The sequence below is a fragment of the Struthio camelus genome, chromosome 15, assembly GCF_040807025.1.
Source record: "Struthio camelus isolate bStrCam1 chromosome 15, bStrCam1.hap1, whole genome shotgun sequence".
Taxonomy (NCBI): domain Eukaryota; kingdom Metazoa; phylum Chordata; class Aves; order Struthioniformes; family Struthionidae; genus Struthio; species Struthio camelus.
This window is the reverse complement of record NC_090956.1, coordinates 18,313,707-18,329,512: the sequence shown is the minus strand read 5'-3', so window position 1 is coordinate 18,329,512 and position 15,806 is coordinate 18,313,707. Positions and strand designations below refer to the sequence as shown.

The following is a 15,806-nucleotide window of genomic DNA, read 5'->3' as shown; positions in this document are numbered from 1 at the left end:
GCTATGGGAGGCAGCTATGCAGGTCCCATGCTTTGTACAAGACCCACTAATGCCAGCTGCAGAATCCCCACTGGCGGGTGGTGCCAACATCCAAGGTGCTCTGTATAAAAAGGAGACAGGACCTGGGGTGGTGATAAGGACTCTACCGCCCTGTCTCTAGCCCCTCCTGCTGACCCACGGGTCACCCCATGCTCCCTACTGGGTCTAAGCTGAAGATGAGACATGTGCAGATGGACCAGCTGGGTAGGGAGTTGTTCAAGCCCACTGACAAAATGTCAGAAATCTGATGCTGACCTATGAGTTGCATTTGGGCCGCAATAGGGGTGCCTGTAAAATAGCACTGAGGGGGTTCATTCTCTATGGAGGTGTGTCCCATAGGCCCTCTGATAGGAGTATGGACCAATGCATTGAAGGAGGAGAGGAGCCCAGTTGTGAAGGGAAGGCCTGTGTGCTGTGGAGGATGAGCTGGGCCCTGTTGCTCCAGGAGCAGGGAGCATTGCTCTGGGATGTGTAAGGCCAAAGCCCTGAGTACACCCAGGGAGGAAAGCAAAACCCCAGTAGTAGGTGAGACCCTGGCACGGTCTCCTCCAAGCTTCCCCCAACAGATGGCTGATGTGAGCATGCAGCCACTGGACACAGCCATCCCCCCCCACCCTGCCAAGGAGCAGGGGTGGGGGATATCTTGCCCCATGGTCCTTCTGACTCCAGCTCATGGACTTAGTGCTGAAGTAAAGGCCTAACTCTAAGCAGCTGAGTTACCCCAGTAAACAGGGACCTCAGACTCGGGCTTGACCCATTTATGCTTGTGAGATGGGGCTACCCATGTCGTACGGATCATGGGAGCCTCTTGAAGTTTGTGAGCGTCTTGGGGTCAAGGCTGTACTTACCTCTTCTGGAGGGATGCATACATCACTGGAGCTCAGTGCAAGCCAATGACTATGACCAAAGAGGCCTGCTCTCCTGATCAAATGTCTGTAACGGCCAAGGAGTGGAATCTCTGGGTCCCAGGACCAGTGAAAGTTGCCAAGTTTGAGGGATTCCCTGCCCACATGGCTGCGTCCCATACTGAACAGGAGGAGTGCCAGCTCCAGCCACCCCCAGGGAACTCATCCCCAGCCTCGAGAGATCCTAAGCCCTCTTGCCAAGTCTGCTTCACTGGATCATGATCTCTGCTTGGCATGGATACAGAGCACTGATGTTGAGCAGGTGTGCGACCCAGAGCTAGCAGGTTTCAATGCTCAGCCTACACAGATGGTCCTGACAGCAGGTGAGCTAAGGCAGATGTAGGAATGCCTACTGCTGGGTGGATCTGGGTGCTGGGTTCGCTACGAGGTATTCTCTAGGCCCAGTATGTTCATGGCCTTCTTGGGAAGCTGTAAAGGAAGACAGCACAATGAGTGCTAGGGATTCGCAGTGCTCGCAGCATTACCTGTGATCTCATGCTGCCTCAGCTCGTTGTATCTGTAGGACTGCTCCAGGGGCTTGATGGAGGAGTGGTAGATCTTCCTCAGCCGCTGCAGTATCCCTGCAGAAACAAAAATAGGCAGACGGGCAAAAGGCAAATCCCAGGAAACCTGGTGGAAGCCTTCCCAGGAAGGCCTGTGGACATTTTCTGCGGATCTTTAGGGTGATTGACTCATCTGCAGATTGTGGGACTTCCAGCTGATCCCAGTCACAAATCTTGATGCCCCCCTCCATGACTAATATTTCCTGCTAAGTACTGTCCCCAGTTGCTGCCAGTCATGTGGCACCTCTTAACACCTCTTAATGCTGCTTAGCACCCAGCGCCCATGATCCCAAAGAATCCTCCACCACCGCATTTGAGGACCCCCTGCCACAGTCAGCACGGCCCCCCCCATCCTGCTAACTAAAAGAAAGGAGAAAAGAGTTTTTCTCACAGGAGCTTGTATCATTTCCTTTCTAGTCCTGATTGACAATGGGACCAGCAGAAGACTTACATAAAAAAACAAAACCAAAAATTCTCTATTACAAGCTGCCCCAAGTTTCTCTGAAGAGTGAGCAGCAAAGGGGTTGGCCTGGGCCAACTCATCACTTGTGCTTTCCTGCCTCTCTGGTTTCTTAATTCTTTAACATCTTTGGGGTAGTCTTTAAATTACCTAAAGTACATTAACCCAGGAGAAGTATACTGAAAAGGCAAGTAGTTCCTGAGGGCACTACCAGACCTGTGAGAAGTAAGACTTAACCAAAACAAAAAGGGAAAGAATTTCCTTCCTATATTCCCATCCATGTTTTTTTGTGCAGCAGAGCAGGTTGCTGGCTCAGCTCTCACCTGGTTGTGCAACGGTGAGAAGCCTATCCCGGAGAGATCGTCGGGATTAAAGGAGCAGGGTTTACATGGCACACTGCCTCCATGCTGCCCAGGCCCATCGCCTCCATCCCTGGGTCCCTTACCTGAGAAATCATCAGCAGGTTTGTCCTCATTCAGCTTAAGGGTGCTCTCCAAGTGGGACCGGTCCCGCTTGGTCGTCTCAGTGGCTTCTTCAACCTCTTCTGCAGGAAAAGGCAAGAAGATATGTTACCGATGGATCCAAAGGGGAAAGTCCACAGGAGAGTTCACACAAGCTACTGCCGGGGAGAGGGCGCTGGGGAGCATGCCCACCCCGAGCCCGGAGACCCGCTGAATGTGTTGGCCGCTGACGGCTTTGGCAGGCAGCTCAGTTTCTGCTTTGAAAACACTCCTCAAGGCTTCGCTGAGGCTGCCAACAGCCGTGGCAGTCAGAGGAAGCGTCGTGGGCAACTGTTTGGCTCTGAGGAGGGGCCGGCAAGGGAACCACGCAGTGTTTCCCGAGGTGGAAAGGAGGGATTGCCTCTAGCGGGGAATGCAAAGGACGTGCCTGGGAGGGGTGCTCGGGATTTGGGCCGCTGCGTAACGGGCAGCTGGAGCACGCGCTGCACCTGCTGCCGCTGGGGCCACTGCCCTTCCCGGCGCTGCGAAGATGCCGGAGCCGCTCCAGCACTTTGCCCTGGCGGCTGCCTGCCCCCCAGCTACAGCTTGTCTGCAGGAGCACGGCTAAGCCTCGACTTCGGGCTCTTTCTGTTCTGTCTCTCCTGTCCATCTCCAAAAAATGACACATCAAGATGGAGATGTAAGGTCAGGCAAGACCTGGGCTGGTTCTCAGGAGATCAGCCGACCAAACCCTGCCTTAGCCAGCCTGGTCTATGGCCGGCTGCCTCATCCAGTCTCAGCTCTGTAAATGGGGGTAATTCCCTTCCCCTTCTCCCACCTCAGGTCTGCCTCCTGTCAGGCTGCAAGCCCTTTGGGGGTTAGGACCTGCCTTGTGTGCCGGGGCCCTAGCTTCGCACGGCACAGCGGGAAAGTGGTCCTGGGGAGTGTGCTGCTGTGTGCCAAAGCCCGGGAGCACAATGCAGCTGCCTCCACCTAGGATAGTCACCCCCACGTCCTGGAGGAGTGGGCAGACAGGGGTCCTCGCTTCGGGAGTGCTAGCAGAGCTGTTGGCACGCTAAGGGCCCACCACAGCTCCAAGCACCTTCTGATAGCGGGACATGAATTGGGCCCTAGTCAGGGTTTCGCGTAGGTCTGTGAATAGACGTGGCTCCAGCTTGTTGGGTTGTGCTGGGCTATGGGCCCCCTGGCCAAACGGGGCACCTTGCAGCTCTGGGACGGGCCCAAGAGCCTCCTCTGAATTTTTCCCGGGTGTTGGGCTGAGGAAGACCTTTTTGACTTGCCAAGTAAAGCCACAGAGTCTGAGCTGGGTTTCTCTTTTGGCACAAACATGAACTCATTGAGCTGGGACATTACGGAAGGAAGCGAAAAAGAATCAGGCGGGCCCCAGGGCTGCTGCCTGTCCCGCAGGCCAAATGCCACAAGCGTTTCTAGTGAAACCTGGGGGCTCGTTCTTCCTTAGCTAGCCTGCCTCTCTGTGACCGAACGCACCCTGTCCACGGCCGGCACAGCAATCTGAATTAGCTCTTGGGCACCTTCCCTGTGAAGGCAAAGGCTGAGAGCCTGTGGGCAACAGGCGAGAAACCCCCCAGCCCAGGCAGCATCCTGCCCGCGTGCCGAGAGAGCTGGGGGTTTGGTCCAGAGGAGCCTGAGGGAAGAGGCTACAGGTCCTTTAACAGGTCTGTAGATGCTGGAAGGGGCCTGGGGGAAGGGGAGAAATTCTCGTCCGTGTCCACAGGAGATGGGAAGAGAAGTGACGGGCTCAAAGTGCGGTGAGGGAAACGTTGGCCAGCCCTGGTATTGCTGCGAATAGCACCTGCGTCACAGGCCCAGGCGGGCTCCCGCCTGCGCTGTCGAGCCCGCGGGGCGGCCGGCCCAGCTGTGCAGCAGTTAGGGGCAGGCGCAGGAAGCACAAGCATTAGGAGAGGGCCATGCACTAGGTGCAGCTTAATGGGCCAAGCGCAGCTCCGCCGGGTTGATAGTAGGTCACTCTGGCCGCCCTCTGCTCGCTACGTTACAGGCACACCGACAACAAAAGCGTCCAACCTATCTGGCTGCGCTGGGGCTCGGTGGCGGCGGCGGCAGGGGCGCTGCGGCCAGGTGGGCTCTCTGCTCCTGTCAGCGACGGCTCGTCCACGGGCGGGTTTTCTACCGCCGGTGGGTTTTCTCCTGCAGGTGGGTTCTTCACCACAGGTGGGTTTTCCCCTGCAGGGGGGTTTTCCACTGCTTTTGGGCTGTTGCTGCTGGCGTCCAGCTCCTCGTCCCCGCAGGGCGGGTGGTGGCAGCCGGCAGAGCCAGCTGTGGCTTCTCCCTTGCTGGCGGCTGCGTCTTCATCATGGCCGTTCTCCTCCGAAGCGCTGGTTGCTTCCTTGTCGCTTCCTTCGGCTCCTTCTTCGGGCCCCGCTGCGCCAGCACCCTCCTCCTCTGCGGACTGTCCCTCTTCCTCAGACTCTCCTTTGTCTCTGTCTTCCTCTGACTCTCCTTGTTCATCTCCATCCTCCTCGGACTCTCCTTGTTCATCTCCCTCTTCCTCGGACTCTCCCTGCTCCTCGTCATCTTCCTCGGAGCTCCCCTTGTCGCCGCCTTCTCCGTCCTCAGGAGCGGACGCTGCTCTGGGCTCCTCCGTTTTCTTTTCCTCAGGCTGCTCCTCGGAGGCCCCTTCCTCGGGGCCGGCGCCTGCGTCGGGCTCCTCGTGCCCGGCCGGAGGCCTGCTCCCCTCCTCCGTGCTGAAGCCATCTTGGTGCTGCTGCAGGCTGGGGCGGCGGTTGCCAGGGCGACGCGCACCGGTGGCCTCCCCCGGTGGCGACCCCGCTTCCTCCGGGGCCCGGGGGTCCGGCGTGGCGGTGGTCTCTCGGGTGGACCTCTCCCGCACCGCAGCGGCCACGGCCGGGCCCCGCACCTCTTCCGTGGCGGTCCCCTCTGGCCGGCTGTCCCCCGGCCCCGCAGCCTCGCTCAGGCCGCCGGCCGGCTCTTCCTGCCGCTCGCCGCCCTCCTCCTCGCCGCTGGTGGCCGGGGCAGAGGCGTTGGTGACGCCGGCGTCTCTGTCCTCCTCGGGGCTGGCGTCGTCAGAGCTGGAGCGCGGGGCATTCACGTCGGCAGGGTCGCGCGGCCGCCCCGGGGCCGCTGCCTCGCCGCCGGCCGCGCGCGGGAGCAGCACCATCTTCTCTGGGGCGACAGAGTCGGCACGGAGGACCCCGTCCTTCTCCTCCAGACTCGGCTCTCCAGCCGCCAGGTGGCTTTCGACAAGGCGGCCCACATCGTCCGTGCCGCCGGGGGCGGAAACGGGGGGCTCTAAACGATGAGAACAGGGTCAGTCAGTTTTAGCTGTGCTCCGCTCCTGCCCCCGCGGGCCGGCGAGCCCCAGGCCGGGCCATGGCGGGGCCGTGGCGCGGCGGCGCCGGGGCCGCGGGGCGAACCCTCTGTGGCGCCCGGGGGGAGAGCCGGCCGGCGGGGGCGGAGGGGGGTTACAAAGAGAGATTTCGAGGCCTTTCTCAAGAGATTTAACCTCAAGCCCTGCTGGCGCGCGAACCGCCTTTGCCTGCCGCCCGCTTTTCAGGCTCCTAGCAAGAAGCTGGGCGCAAGCAGCTGTTTGGTGGAGGGAAGAGCTTGCGCTGGGCGGGCGGCGTTTGGGGAGTCAGCCCCAGGCTGTCGGGCGCCCGGTCGCTGCCTTTGGGTCATGCAGTTTGCTAGAGCGCCCGCGCTGGCCGGAGAAGCACGGAGAGCACGTTTAAGCGCCGTAACGTTTCAAGGCAAAGCGGCCCTTGAAAAATATCCCAGCTGGAGAGAGAGAAAGAAACAAAGCGTAGCTCAGAGCACCGGGTGCAAGAGGCCTCGGGCACTTGGCAGGCTAAAAGGGTCCTTCCCCAGCCCTTGCTTGGGAGACTTTGAACATCAGTGGCCGCGGGTCGGCCGGGCCGGGCCCACGGGCAGGCGACGAAGGAGAGGGAAGGGGCGAGGGGCTGCCGTGGCCGTCCCCCCGCCTGAGGAGCTCGCTCCGAGGTGCCGGGCCCTCCCTTTCCGAGCGCCGGGAGCCTGCAGGAAGGGCCTGGCCGGGCCGCGGCGCGCACCGCCTGACCCCAGAGGCAGTGCGAGAAGAGCTATTTATTGTGCGTGTCCCTTCATTAGGAAAACATTTGCCACTCCGTGTAACTGGCTGGAACACAATGAATTTGTTCTGCAGTCCGGGAGAAGTCATCTGTATTTTCCATAGGGCCTCTGACTGTAATTTAACATTAGTCAACTGATGCCAAAAATAAAACATCACCAGCTATACTGTCTCCGTTACAAACAGTTGCTGCTAGTCTAAATAATCCCCTGAAAAGTCTAATGCCTACATACCAGGGAAGCATTTCAGAGGAAAATAATTCCTTTGTGCTCCAGCTGGCAAGCAGATGCCAACCAGAAAAAAAAATGCCATCTCCACCCCGGCCGCGGGGAGGAGAGCCGGCGGCGCCGCGCGGCTCACGGGCACGGCAGAGCGGGTGCAATACCTCCCCGCGGCCGCACGCCTCCGGGCCGTGCCGGGGGAGCGGCGGGGCCACCCTCGTGCCGCCTCCTGCCCGGCCGCCGGCCTCCGGAGCTTGGGCTGCCCGGCGGCCGAGCCAGGCCGAACGCTCGGGGCTCCCCAAAGCCCGGAGCGTGGCGAGGGCGAGGCGTCCTCCTCCGCTCCTGCTCGGCCCTGGGACCCCGGCCTGCTCTCTGGGCAAGTCTTCAAAACTCTGCAAACGGGCCCTCGGCTGTGCAGCCGGGGCTCGGCATCCCCTGGGCCTCCGCCGCGCATTTAATCCCTGCAACTGGCACTCGGGTGCTGCACAAGCAGAACGAAGCTCTGGAAAAGAAAATGACCTGATTTTTGAGCATCTCTACGTGCAGGCCCCAAGTTATGCCGTGGGATTGAGGGAAGCAGGGTGCGGGCCGCTCCGGGAGACCGGGGCACGCAGCCGGGAGCAGAGGGAGCCCAGCGCGCCAGCGGGGCCCCTGCCGGCCCTCGGGAAGGCCGCGCGGCTAGCGCTCCGCTCGGGCTTGCCCCGCCGGCGCTCAGCTTGCCCGCGGCAAGGGCTGCCCTGCCCTCCCACCCAGGCGCCCATGGGGAAGGCCGGGCGTCCCACGGGGTCCCAGGGCGTTTCAGCAGCCTGCGGCTTGCCACGGGGAGCCGGGTGGCAGAGGGGCCGGCTGCGCGCGCCCCCTGCTTCGCCCGCTGCCGGCCGGAGGCGTTAGGTGGTCCTGGCCGTCCGCCGTGCCTCTGCGGAGCGGGACGCCGAGCAGGCGGCGGCGTTTCTGGCCGCGCTGTGCCAGATGTGCTGCTGCGAGCCTGGAGTCACGCGATGCCCCAGGGCTCGCGCCGGGGGAAGCGGCGTGCCAGCGGGGGCAGCTGCGAGCCACCAGGTCTGTCCTGGCGTGCCAGGGTTTCTAGTCTTTCTCATGTGCAGCCGGGCACCATGGCTCGGAGCTGCTGGTGTCCCCACGGCCCATCGCCCTGCCCAAGCCGGGTGCGCGGGTCACCCTCGCGCTGCCCTTGCCGATCTCCTGGCGTGCAGCTTGCAGGCGCCTCCGGGCTCCAAATTCAGCTCGCGCCGGCCAAGCCGGGGAGAGATGGGTCCCCCACAGCTCCCACCCCACGTCTGGAGCGGAGCACCCGCTCCCTCAGCGCCTGAGCCCGGCCAGGACGCCCGGCCACCCCGGGAGAGCAGGGCGGTGAGCCGTGGTCCTTGCACGAGGCGCCCAGCCTGCCGGGAGCCCCTCGAAGGCGAACGTCCCGCTTGCGGCCTGCAAAGCCCGGGTGGCCGGGGGCAGCCTGGCCTGACGGCAGGGAGAGCAGCCCGGTCCCCTGCGAGGGTCCCACAGGGCCCGGGGACAGGGATAGTCTCAGCTTGGCCCCAAAATAGCCAGTGACCTGGAGGGCACGGAGGGAAGCGGAGAGGAGGAGACACCGCTCGTCCCGGAGGAGGGCCGGCTGCCGCGGGGTTTTTCCAAGGACTCTGGGGCCTGCGTTTCACCTCTAACTGAACGCAGAGCAGACAGAGGCGGCCCCTCGGCAGCGACCCACCACCGCCGGGTGCCACGCCAGCCCCAGCACCCGGCCGTGAGCCAGCACCCACTGGAGAAGAGAAATGTTCCCAGAGTGCTCAAACTGGGATATTCCTGCCGGTCTTTCGGTCACGGCCTTCATTTCCGGTGACCTTCAAGGTGTTATATAAAGTCCCCCTCCCCTTTCCACCTCCTTCGCCTTCCTTTTTCCCCTACATGGTCTCCAAATACACCGCAAGGTGAATTGTGCTGATGTGCAGCTGGCCGGCTGCTGGGCGCTGCGCGGCGAAACGGGCCAAAGGCGAGGGGCTTAACACCCTCCGCACGTCCTCCGGCGGCTAAAAATATGGCCAGCAACTGTACGGTGGGAACAGAAGGAGCAGCTCGGCCGAGCACGGGAAGCAAAGCGCGAGCCCCCTCGGTCGCCGGTGCTCGTCTGCTCGGCTGCAGCCGCTCGGCTCCCCGCCTTCGCGCCCTGCGCTGCGCCAGGCAGCCGAGACCTGGCCCTGCTCACCTTTGGGGGCCTGGCCTCCGAGAGGGATGCCGGGCGCCAGGCTCGGGCCGCCCCTGCCCACGTGGCCCTGCGACGTGAGCCTCGCGCCTCTTCGCACGAGGCTGGAGCGCTGCCCTGCCCTCCCAGCCGCCCGGGGGACGGCACCGGCCTTTCCCCAGCTGCAACGGCAACTTGGGGAGCAACCCTTTGCAGGGATGGACAGCTCACGGCAGGGCTTCGTGTGCGAGAGGGTGTTAGCGCACTGATTTGCACCAAGAAAAAAAACTGCAGAAAGGATAGGGATGGCTCCTAGAGGCAAAGGGGAGGCTGGCTGCTCTGGTCCACCAGCTCAGATACCACCAGGGACTGTGGCTCAGGTCTCTTGCTCACCACAAGTCACAGTGGCCAGAGCTTGGCCTGCAGCTGGGCATCTTTGGACCTGCAATTGCTAGGAAATTATTGCCCGTGTAGCTTAGTGCTTGGAGGAGGTGATGTTACGCAAAGGGCGATGGGGCTGTCCTAACATCATTGACTCTAGGAGGCATCAGCTCCAAGCCTGGGATAAGTTATCCAGGCCCAAACAGCAGGATGCCCAGGGCCAGGGACTCCCTGGGGCTTTGCTGGAAGGGAGCTGTGCAGTGCCAGGGACTGGCCAGGGCTGCCAAAAACAAGCCGGGTCTTGCCACAGTGCCCCACCAGCCTGGAAGCAGAAAGGCCGTAAAGCTGGAATGCGATTTCCAGCTAAAACATGACCCCGGAGAGCAGCCTCAGCCCCACCGAGCACTGGCAGGATCGCCTCGGTGCCCTTCCCCACGTCTCCAACCCACAACCGGCCTTGGTGCCGGCACGCCAGCACTGCGCCCTGACCCTTGCTGGGGGCTACTGCGCCTGTGACCCTTCCCACCGCGTGCCTGCGACGCTGGCCCCGCTCCGTCCTTGCAAAGGGCTGTGTTAAACCGCGGTGCCAAAAGGAGCCGAAAGGAGCCTGAGAGAGGAACTGCCCGAGAGCAGCGCCGGGGCCGGGGACGGCTGGGAGGGACAGATGGGCACAGGTGGCCCTGGGAAGGGCGCTCTCGCCCTCCCGCAGAAATAGGAGCCCCGAGCGTGGGGACAGCGACGCGGCACACGGCGAGGACGGCCTTTCAGGCGCGCTCCGTTCCCTTAAGTGCATCCCGGCCCTCGCGGACCGCGGGGAAAGCGTTCCTGCCCGCAGCAGCTCGGTTCAAGCTCGGCACCTTTTGCAGTTTGCCGCCGCTGCGCCAGGTTGGGGGAGACTGCGGAGAAGCAAGGGCAGGCGAGGCTGCAGAGATGGGGTTTTGTGCGCATCGGCTGCCTCGGGTCCTGGCTGCAAGGGACGCGGGGCCTGGCTCACATTAGGACTGCAGGGCCAGCTACTAAAATGGGACCAAAAAGCAGGAGCTGAAGCAACTGCTGAGGTCGGCTGGACTTGGCAAATCACCAGGACAGAGCGAAAGGGGCCTAGAGAAATCTCAGGGAGGAGGAAACGTTTCCCAAGCAGATAACAAACGCCATCCCGCAATGTCTCCGGGGTGGAAGACATCACATGGCACCAACCTTGCTGCAACCGCGAATGCCCGTAGCGCCGGCGCTGCCTCGAGAGCAGGCGCCCTGGGGCCTGCGCCGACGCCGCCAAGGCGATGCTCGCCGCACGCCCCGCTGCGATTCCCACGGCGGAAGCTTGCCGTTTCCCCACGCAGCCCCTGCGCCGGCGCTCAGCGTAAGGGCCCCCTTCCTTGCTTGCACGATACCCAACGGGGGGGAAACATAAAAGCCGAAGATTAGCCCAGGCTTGGTTTCCATTCTGCTTTTTCAAGGAATGGGAAACTCAAGCCCTTTCCAGGAACAGGTGCAGGGGATCATTTTATGCAAAAATAACTTCCGCTATGGGTATGGACCATTGCAAGTCAATGAGAGGCTGGTGAATCTACCCCCGAACGGCATCTCTGCATTTTCTGTTGCGTTACTGCAAAGGAGAGCACACCACAGTTAGATTACAAACGGGCCCATGAAATAGCGTTCGCCAAAGGAGCCGGCGTTTCGGGACAGGGTTCCCGGGGAGCAGCCCCTCGCAGCCCAGCTCCGGGCCCCGGGCAGCAGTCCCAGCAGCGCGGCAATGCAGCTCCAGGGCCGCAGCCAGCTCTGAAACGGATCCTGCCAGCAATTCATAAACCAGCCCCGTCCCCGCTCAGCACCGCGGGAAGGTCCCATTGGCCCCCATTGCCACAGAGCAACGAGCACCAGCCGCGCCGGCGCTCAGGCTGAGAGCGACGAGGGTTCGAGGGAAGCTGAGCCAAGCCTTCGGCCGTCAGAGGAATATTTCTTGCCATCATTATTTTTATTTTGGCTTGGTCAAATAAGTGTTCTAGTCAAATGGGCTTGTCTGACTTAGAGGAACGTTTTTCTGCAAAGAAGAAAGAAGCAAGCAAGCCTTTTATCACCATGGCTTTTTTTATCAGATCAAAAGGAAGCCCAAAAACCTGTCTCTCCTTCCTTCTCTTCCTTTTTGAGGAAAAACGAGGCTGAACTGAGCCCAAAGTCTGTGCTTTGTTCTGACAAAGTCCTCTAAAACATCCAGGAAAATGATTGGACTCAAAGGAAGCGTTTGGCACTTCCCAGGATTTTCCATCCAGGTCACCAACGGGGCTGGCCTCGGCTGCAGCCCCGGCCTCTGAGCAGAGCCCCTTTTCCCGCAAGTCCCCCCAGTCTCGTGGCAGTGCCTTCCCCAGCCGCTCCATCAAGAGCAGTCTCTGCCTGCCAGGCTCGGCAGGGTCCCCGCAGCCTCCGCTCGGGAGATGTCCCCGGGGTGCACCGCAACGGCTCTCGCTCTCCACCGGCTAACGGCCCATGAAGAAAAGGAGGGAAACGTGCATGAAAGGCCCAAGAAGGTCAGTAGCTCCAGATCATCTCAAACTGGTCAGTTCGTTGCCTGCCTCAAGGCTCAGGCTGGCTGGGGACCTGACATGAGTTTGCCAGGTCTCTGGAGCTCCAGCCCCAGCCCTGTGACACTTGTCTCTGCCTTAGCCAAACATCTGAACTCGACTGCTTTGGCCACTGTGGCCGTCGGCTGCTGTGCAGGCATCTGCCGGAGAAGGTATTTTATTGCATGGAGATTACAATGCTCCATGCTGTTGCCAGACAGCAGTTTGGCTGTTGGAAAAAGTCAGTCAGGGAGGATTAGCCTTGTGCGCCTGACCTTTCTGCCGCTCGTCGCCGTTCCCAGCCCAGCCCTGCAGCAACGGCGCTTGGGGCGCGTGAAGCTGCGGGGCAGGAGGCAGGGCGAAGCGCGCCAGGGACAGCGCTGGCCCCTCGCGCCACCACGGCCAAGGCGGCCGGCGCCTGTGTGCAAGGTGCCTTTACGCTGAGCAACGCCGTTCCCTGCATCACGGGGCCGGGGCAACCCGCTGTGTCGGGGGCTATCGCAAGCCAAAAGCCACACGTTCCTAATTGGCAAGGTCCTGGCTGCACCGTGCGCCTCCCGCCGTGCAATGGGGCAGGCGCTGACCCCGTGGCGGGCAGGCAAACACGCAGAACGGGAGCATGCACAGCGCAGAGACGGGGAAAGGCAGCACCCCTTTGCCAAGCACCCTTTCTCTGGGTGTAAAGTCTCTGCTGGCTGATGTGGAGCAAAGCAAGAATCCCCCAGCAACCTTTCCACGCTGGCGAACAGCCCCGCGGTAATTGCAGCAGGCATTGCATTTCAGGGCGATACCCACCCCAGCACACAGCCTCGCACGTCGACGGCTTCCTCTCCCGTGCAGAGACGAGCTCCTGCCTGGTGGCAAGGCAGAAGCAAGCCAGAGCTCGCTAGATCTTCATCTGCGGCGCCATACAGCCACTAGTGCATGCCACAGTCTGACGGAAAACATGCCGGTGCTGTGTGTTACGGGGTGGGCGTTTTGTGCCCCTGCAAGCGCTCAGGCCTCCTGAAGAGCTAGTTGTAATTCAGCTGCACCAAAGAGATTCCTAGACCACCCCCCCTGCCCCGGGCAGCCTTACAGAAGAAAGATGCCTCCTGAGAGGCCAAGGGCCGGGCACCAGCAAGCGTAGCAGAGGACGGCATCTGTTCCCCAGCCCGCTCCGGTCTTCCCGTGCCTCAGTTTTCCCCTCTGGGTGATCACAGTTGCACCAACACCGCCAGCTCTCCAGGCACCCACGGCAGAGCCCGTCACGATGGGACAAAGCAGAGGGGCTGGTGCAGCTGCTGAGCCCCGTGGAGGGAGCGCCTGGTGTTTTATTACCCATGTGTTTAGCATTAGAGCTGCTCGACAGCTCGCGATGGCCAAGGCAGCACTGTGGGCTCCAGGAGAGGCGGGGAGATTTGGAGCAGGCCCGGCCAGCGCCTTCACGGGCCAGGAATTGTCCCAAAGGGGGACTCGGAAAGCTGGGAGACCTGGCCAAGGAGCCCTCTGGGTCCATCCCAGAAGCTTGAAAGCTTCCAGGAGCACCAGAAGTGCATGGTGGGCTCGTTTTTCAAAAGGAGAAATAAAAGAGTGTGAAAGTAGAGGCCAGGCAGCCTGGCTCTGCCTCTCTGCAGATGACAGGAGTGGCAGGCTCAGGGAGGAAGATAATCTAATCAATGCAGATCACAGTGGGGATATAGGAAACAGATTTGTCAGACTAACTTGACCTCATTTTTGGAGGAGATTACAAGTTTAGTTGAAAAAAAATATTGACTGTTGATGTCTATAAATAGTCTGATAGAACTGCATGATATTTTCATTAAGAAAGCAGGGTAAAGAAATTTCACTAGGACACACAAAGGGATCAAAACCAGGCTCAGAGCTTTCTAAATATAGAGATGAAAATGGGGAATCATCTTTGTGGGGTGTTTTTTTGACTGCGTTCCCACAGGGTGCCTACCCTAACATTTCTATCAAAGACTTGGAAGAAAACCCAAACGCATGACCAATGGCTTGCAGATGACACCAAGATTAGGGAAATGGAAAATAAAACAGAGAACAACTCCCTGGCAGGGAGAGATCTGGATCTGCGAGTGAGCAGACAGCAAGAAAACAACATGCGTTTCGGTACAGCCAGATGTCATGCTGTACGTCGAGGAACCAAGGCCCTCTGGGCTTGAGAGCTGAGGAGTCTTTCCTGGCAGACAGTGACTCCGGAGGAGACGGGAAAGCAGAACGAAGGCTCTAGGAACGTGATTTTTGGGGGCAGTATAAGGGTCAGTGAGGCTGCTGCTGCGCGGGGAGGCATAGCTGGGACCCTGGGCAGAAAGCGTGATGGTACAAGCCCTGCCAGGCTCAGCCACAGTGCTAGTGTCCATGGCCTACAGCGTCTGTTGTGGTGTATGAAAGACTGGAGAGGATTCAGGGCAGAGATGCAAAAGTGGCCGTGAAATGCTTTGTCATGGGTGATGGGGCCAAAGGATCCTCGAGGGATCCCCTTCCTCTCCCAGCAGCCAAAGGATTGATTCCTGAGAGGTTATGATGAACCTGCCCTCAGAGGCCTCCAGCGATGGGAGACTTTGCCCGCTGTTCCAGAGCTTTCCCAGCTGGCCCCAAGGGACGTCCTCCCTAGGCTCAACTTGAGTCTTTCTGGGTGGAATCACAGCCCCGGGCTCTGTCCTGCCTGGGGGGCACAGTCTGGTGCGAGAAATGCCAGAAGCTCTGCTGGGATCCCACAGCCCCCATCCCTGGGAATGAGAGGCTGGTGAGCTAAGTGCTCACCAGGTCAGCAGCGAGGCGTGATGGATGCTAGCCCTCGGGCTGCATTTGCCCTGTCCCCTTGGGAGCCTGCTGTGCTCCCAGTGGCGCTTCTGGCGCTGAAGGAGCCTGCCAATGGCAGTCGGGACAGGGTACTGCCCAAAAGATACATACAACCCAACAACTGCTCCAGCAGGGCTGGGGCAGGGTCCTGCAACCTCCTCACAGTAACTCCTAGTCACCCAGACAGGATAGGGAGAGCCCTCAGGACTCATCAACCCAGGTTTTAATGCCTGATGATCCTTTCTCCCACAAGATCCTTAAATACTGGAAAATGTCTAGGCAGAGATGTTGCCCAGCAGAAGGTCCTGATGTGATTACTAGCAATACCCAGCCCCAGCACTCTCACCCAAAACCCCCACAAACAGCACAGGGGATACAAATTCAGCTGTTGAGCAGGGATGGGGCTGCCTGGCTCCTCTCCCTGTGCAGACATGGCTTCATCCGTCTTTCTGCGGGGTCCTGCACTGCGCTGCTGCCAAGCGAGCAGCGCTCTCCAAGTCTGCAGGCAGCCCCTGAGGCTCCTTCTGCCCAGCCAGGGACATGGTGGCTCTTCCACGGACATAGCCTCCTGGGGGCCATACTTGTGCCCTCTAAGCACAGATACCGCCCTGGGGTACATCACACCCTGCACATCCCCGGTCGGGGATCCAATCCCCACACTTGTTTCGGGGACCTAGGATGTCCTTCCCTGCTGTATCCCACAGCCTGTGATGCCTTCCCTGGCATCACTTGCTGGGGAGAGCTCAGGAGAGCTAGGGATGGATGGAGCAAGGTGACCATGGCCATAATAAGGCCACATTCCTCTCTCTAAGGACCTGCACCAAGTCCTCACGTTAGGCACATGGCACCCACGGCCCTCAGCAAGAGGCATTTCGCTGCTTCACATCAGAGGACACTTCTTCAGCTCCACCACCTCCCAGCTTCTATCCCGGGGCAGGCTCCAAAAAACACCAGAGTCTTGCAGTTCCCTCAAAATTGTCATGCCTTCCTCCATCATATACACGCATGACTCCCCCCCTGAGTTTCAGCCCCCAAAATGCTGCTCACGGTCCCCCAGGACCTCTCTCCCACCATCCACCCCTGCTAAGCCTCCTGGCTGGACAGCAAAATGGCAGGACAG

The 15,806-nt window shown here is 60.5% G+C and overlaps 1 protein-coding gene across 2 annotated transcripts in view; it reads right to left on the bottom strand.

The window, feature by feature from the left end:
* SRL (sarcalumenin) overlaps positions 1-15,806 on the bottom strand; it is a 35,843-nt gene that overhangs the window by 15,680 nt on the left and 4,357 nt on the right. For both annotated transcript variants that reach the window (XM_068908909.1, XM_068908910.1), the window contains exons 2-3: positions 2,413-2,511; positions 1,430-1,525 (exon numbers count right to left, since the gene is read on the bottom strand). In XM_068908909.1, coding sequence (XP_068765010.1) covers positions 1,430-1,525; positions 2,413-2,511 — 195 coding nt within the window. The remainder of the gene's footprint in view (positions 1-1,429; positions 1,526-2,412; positions 2,512-15,806) is intronic.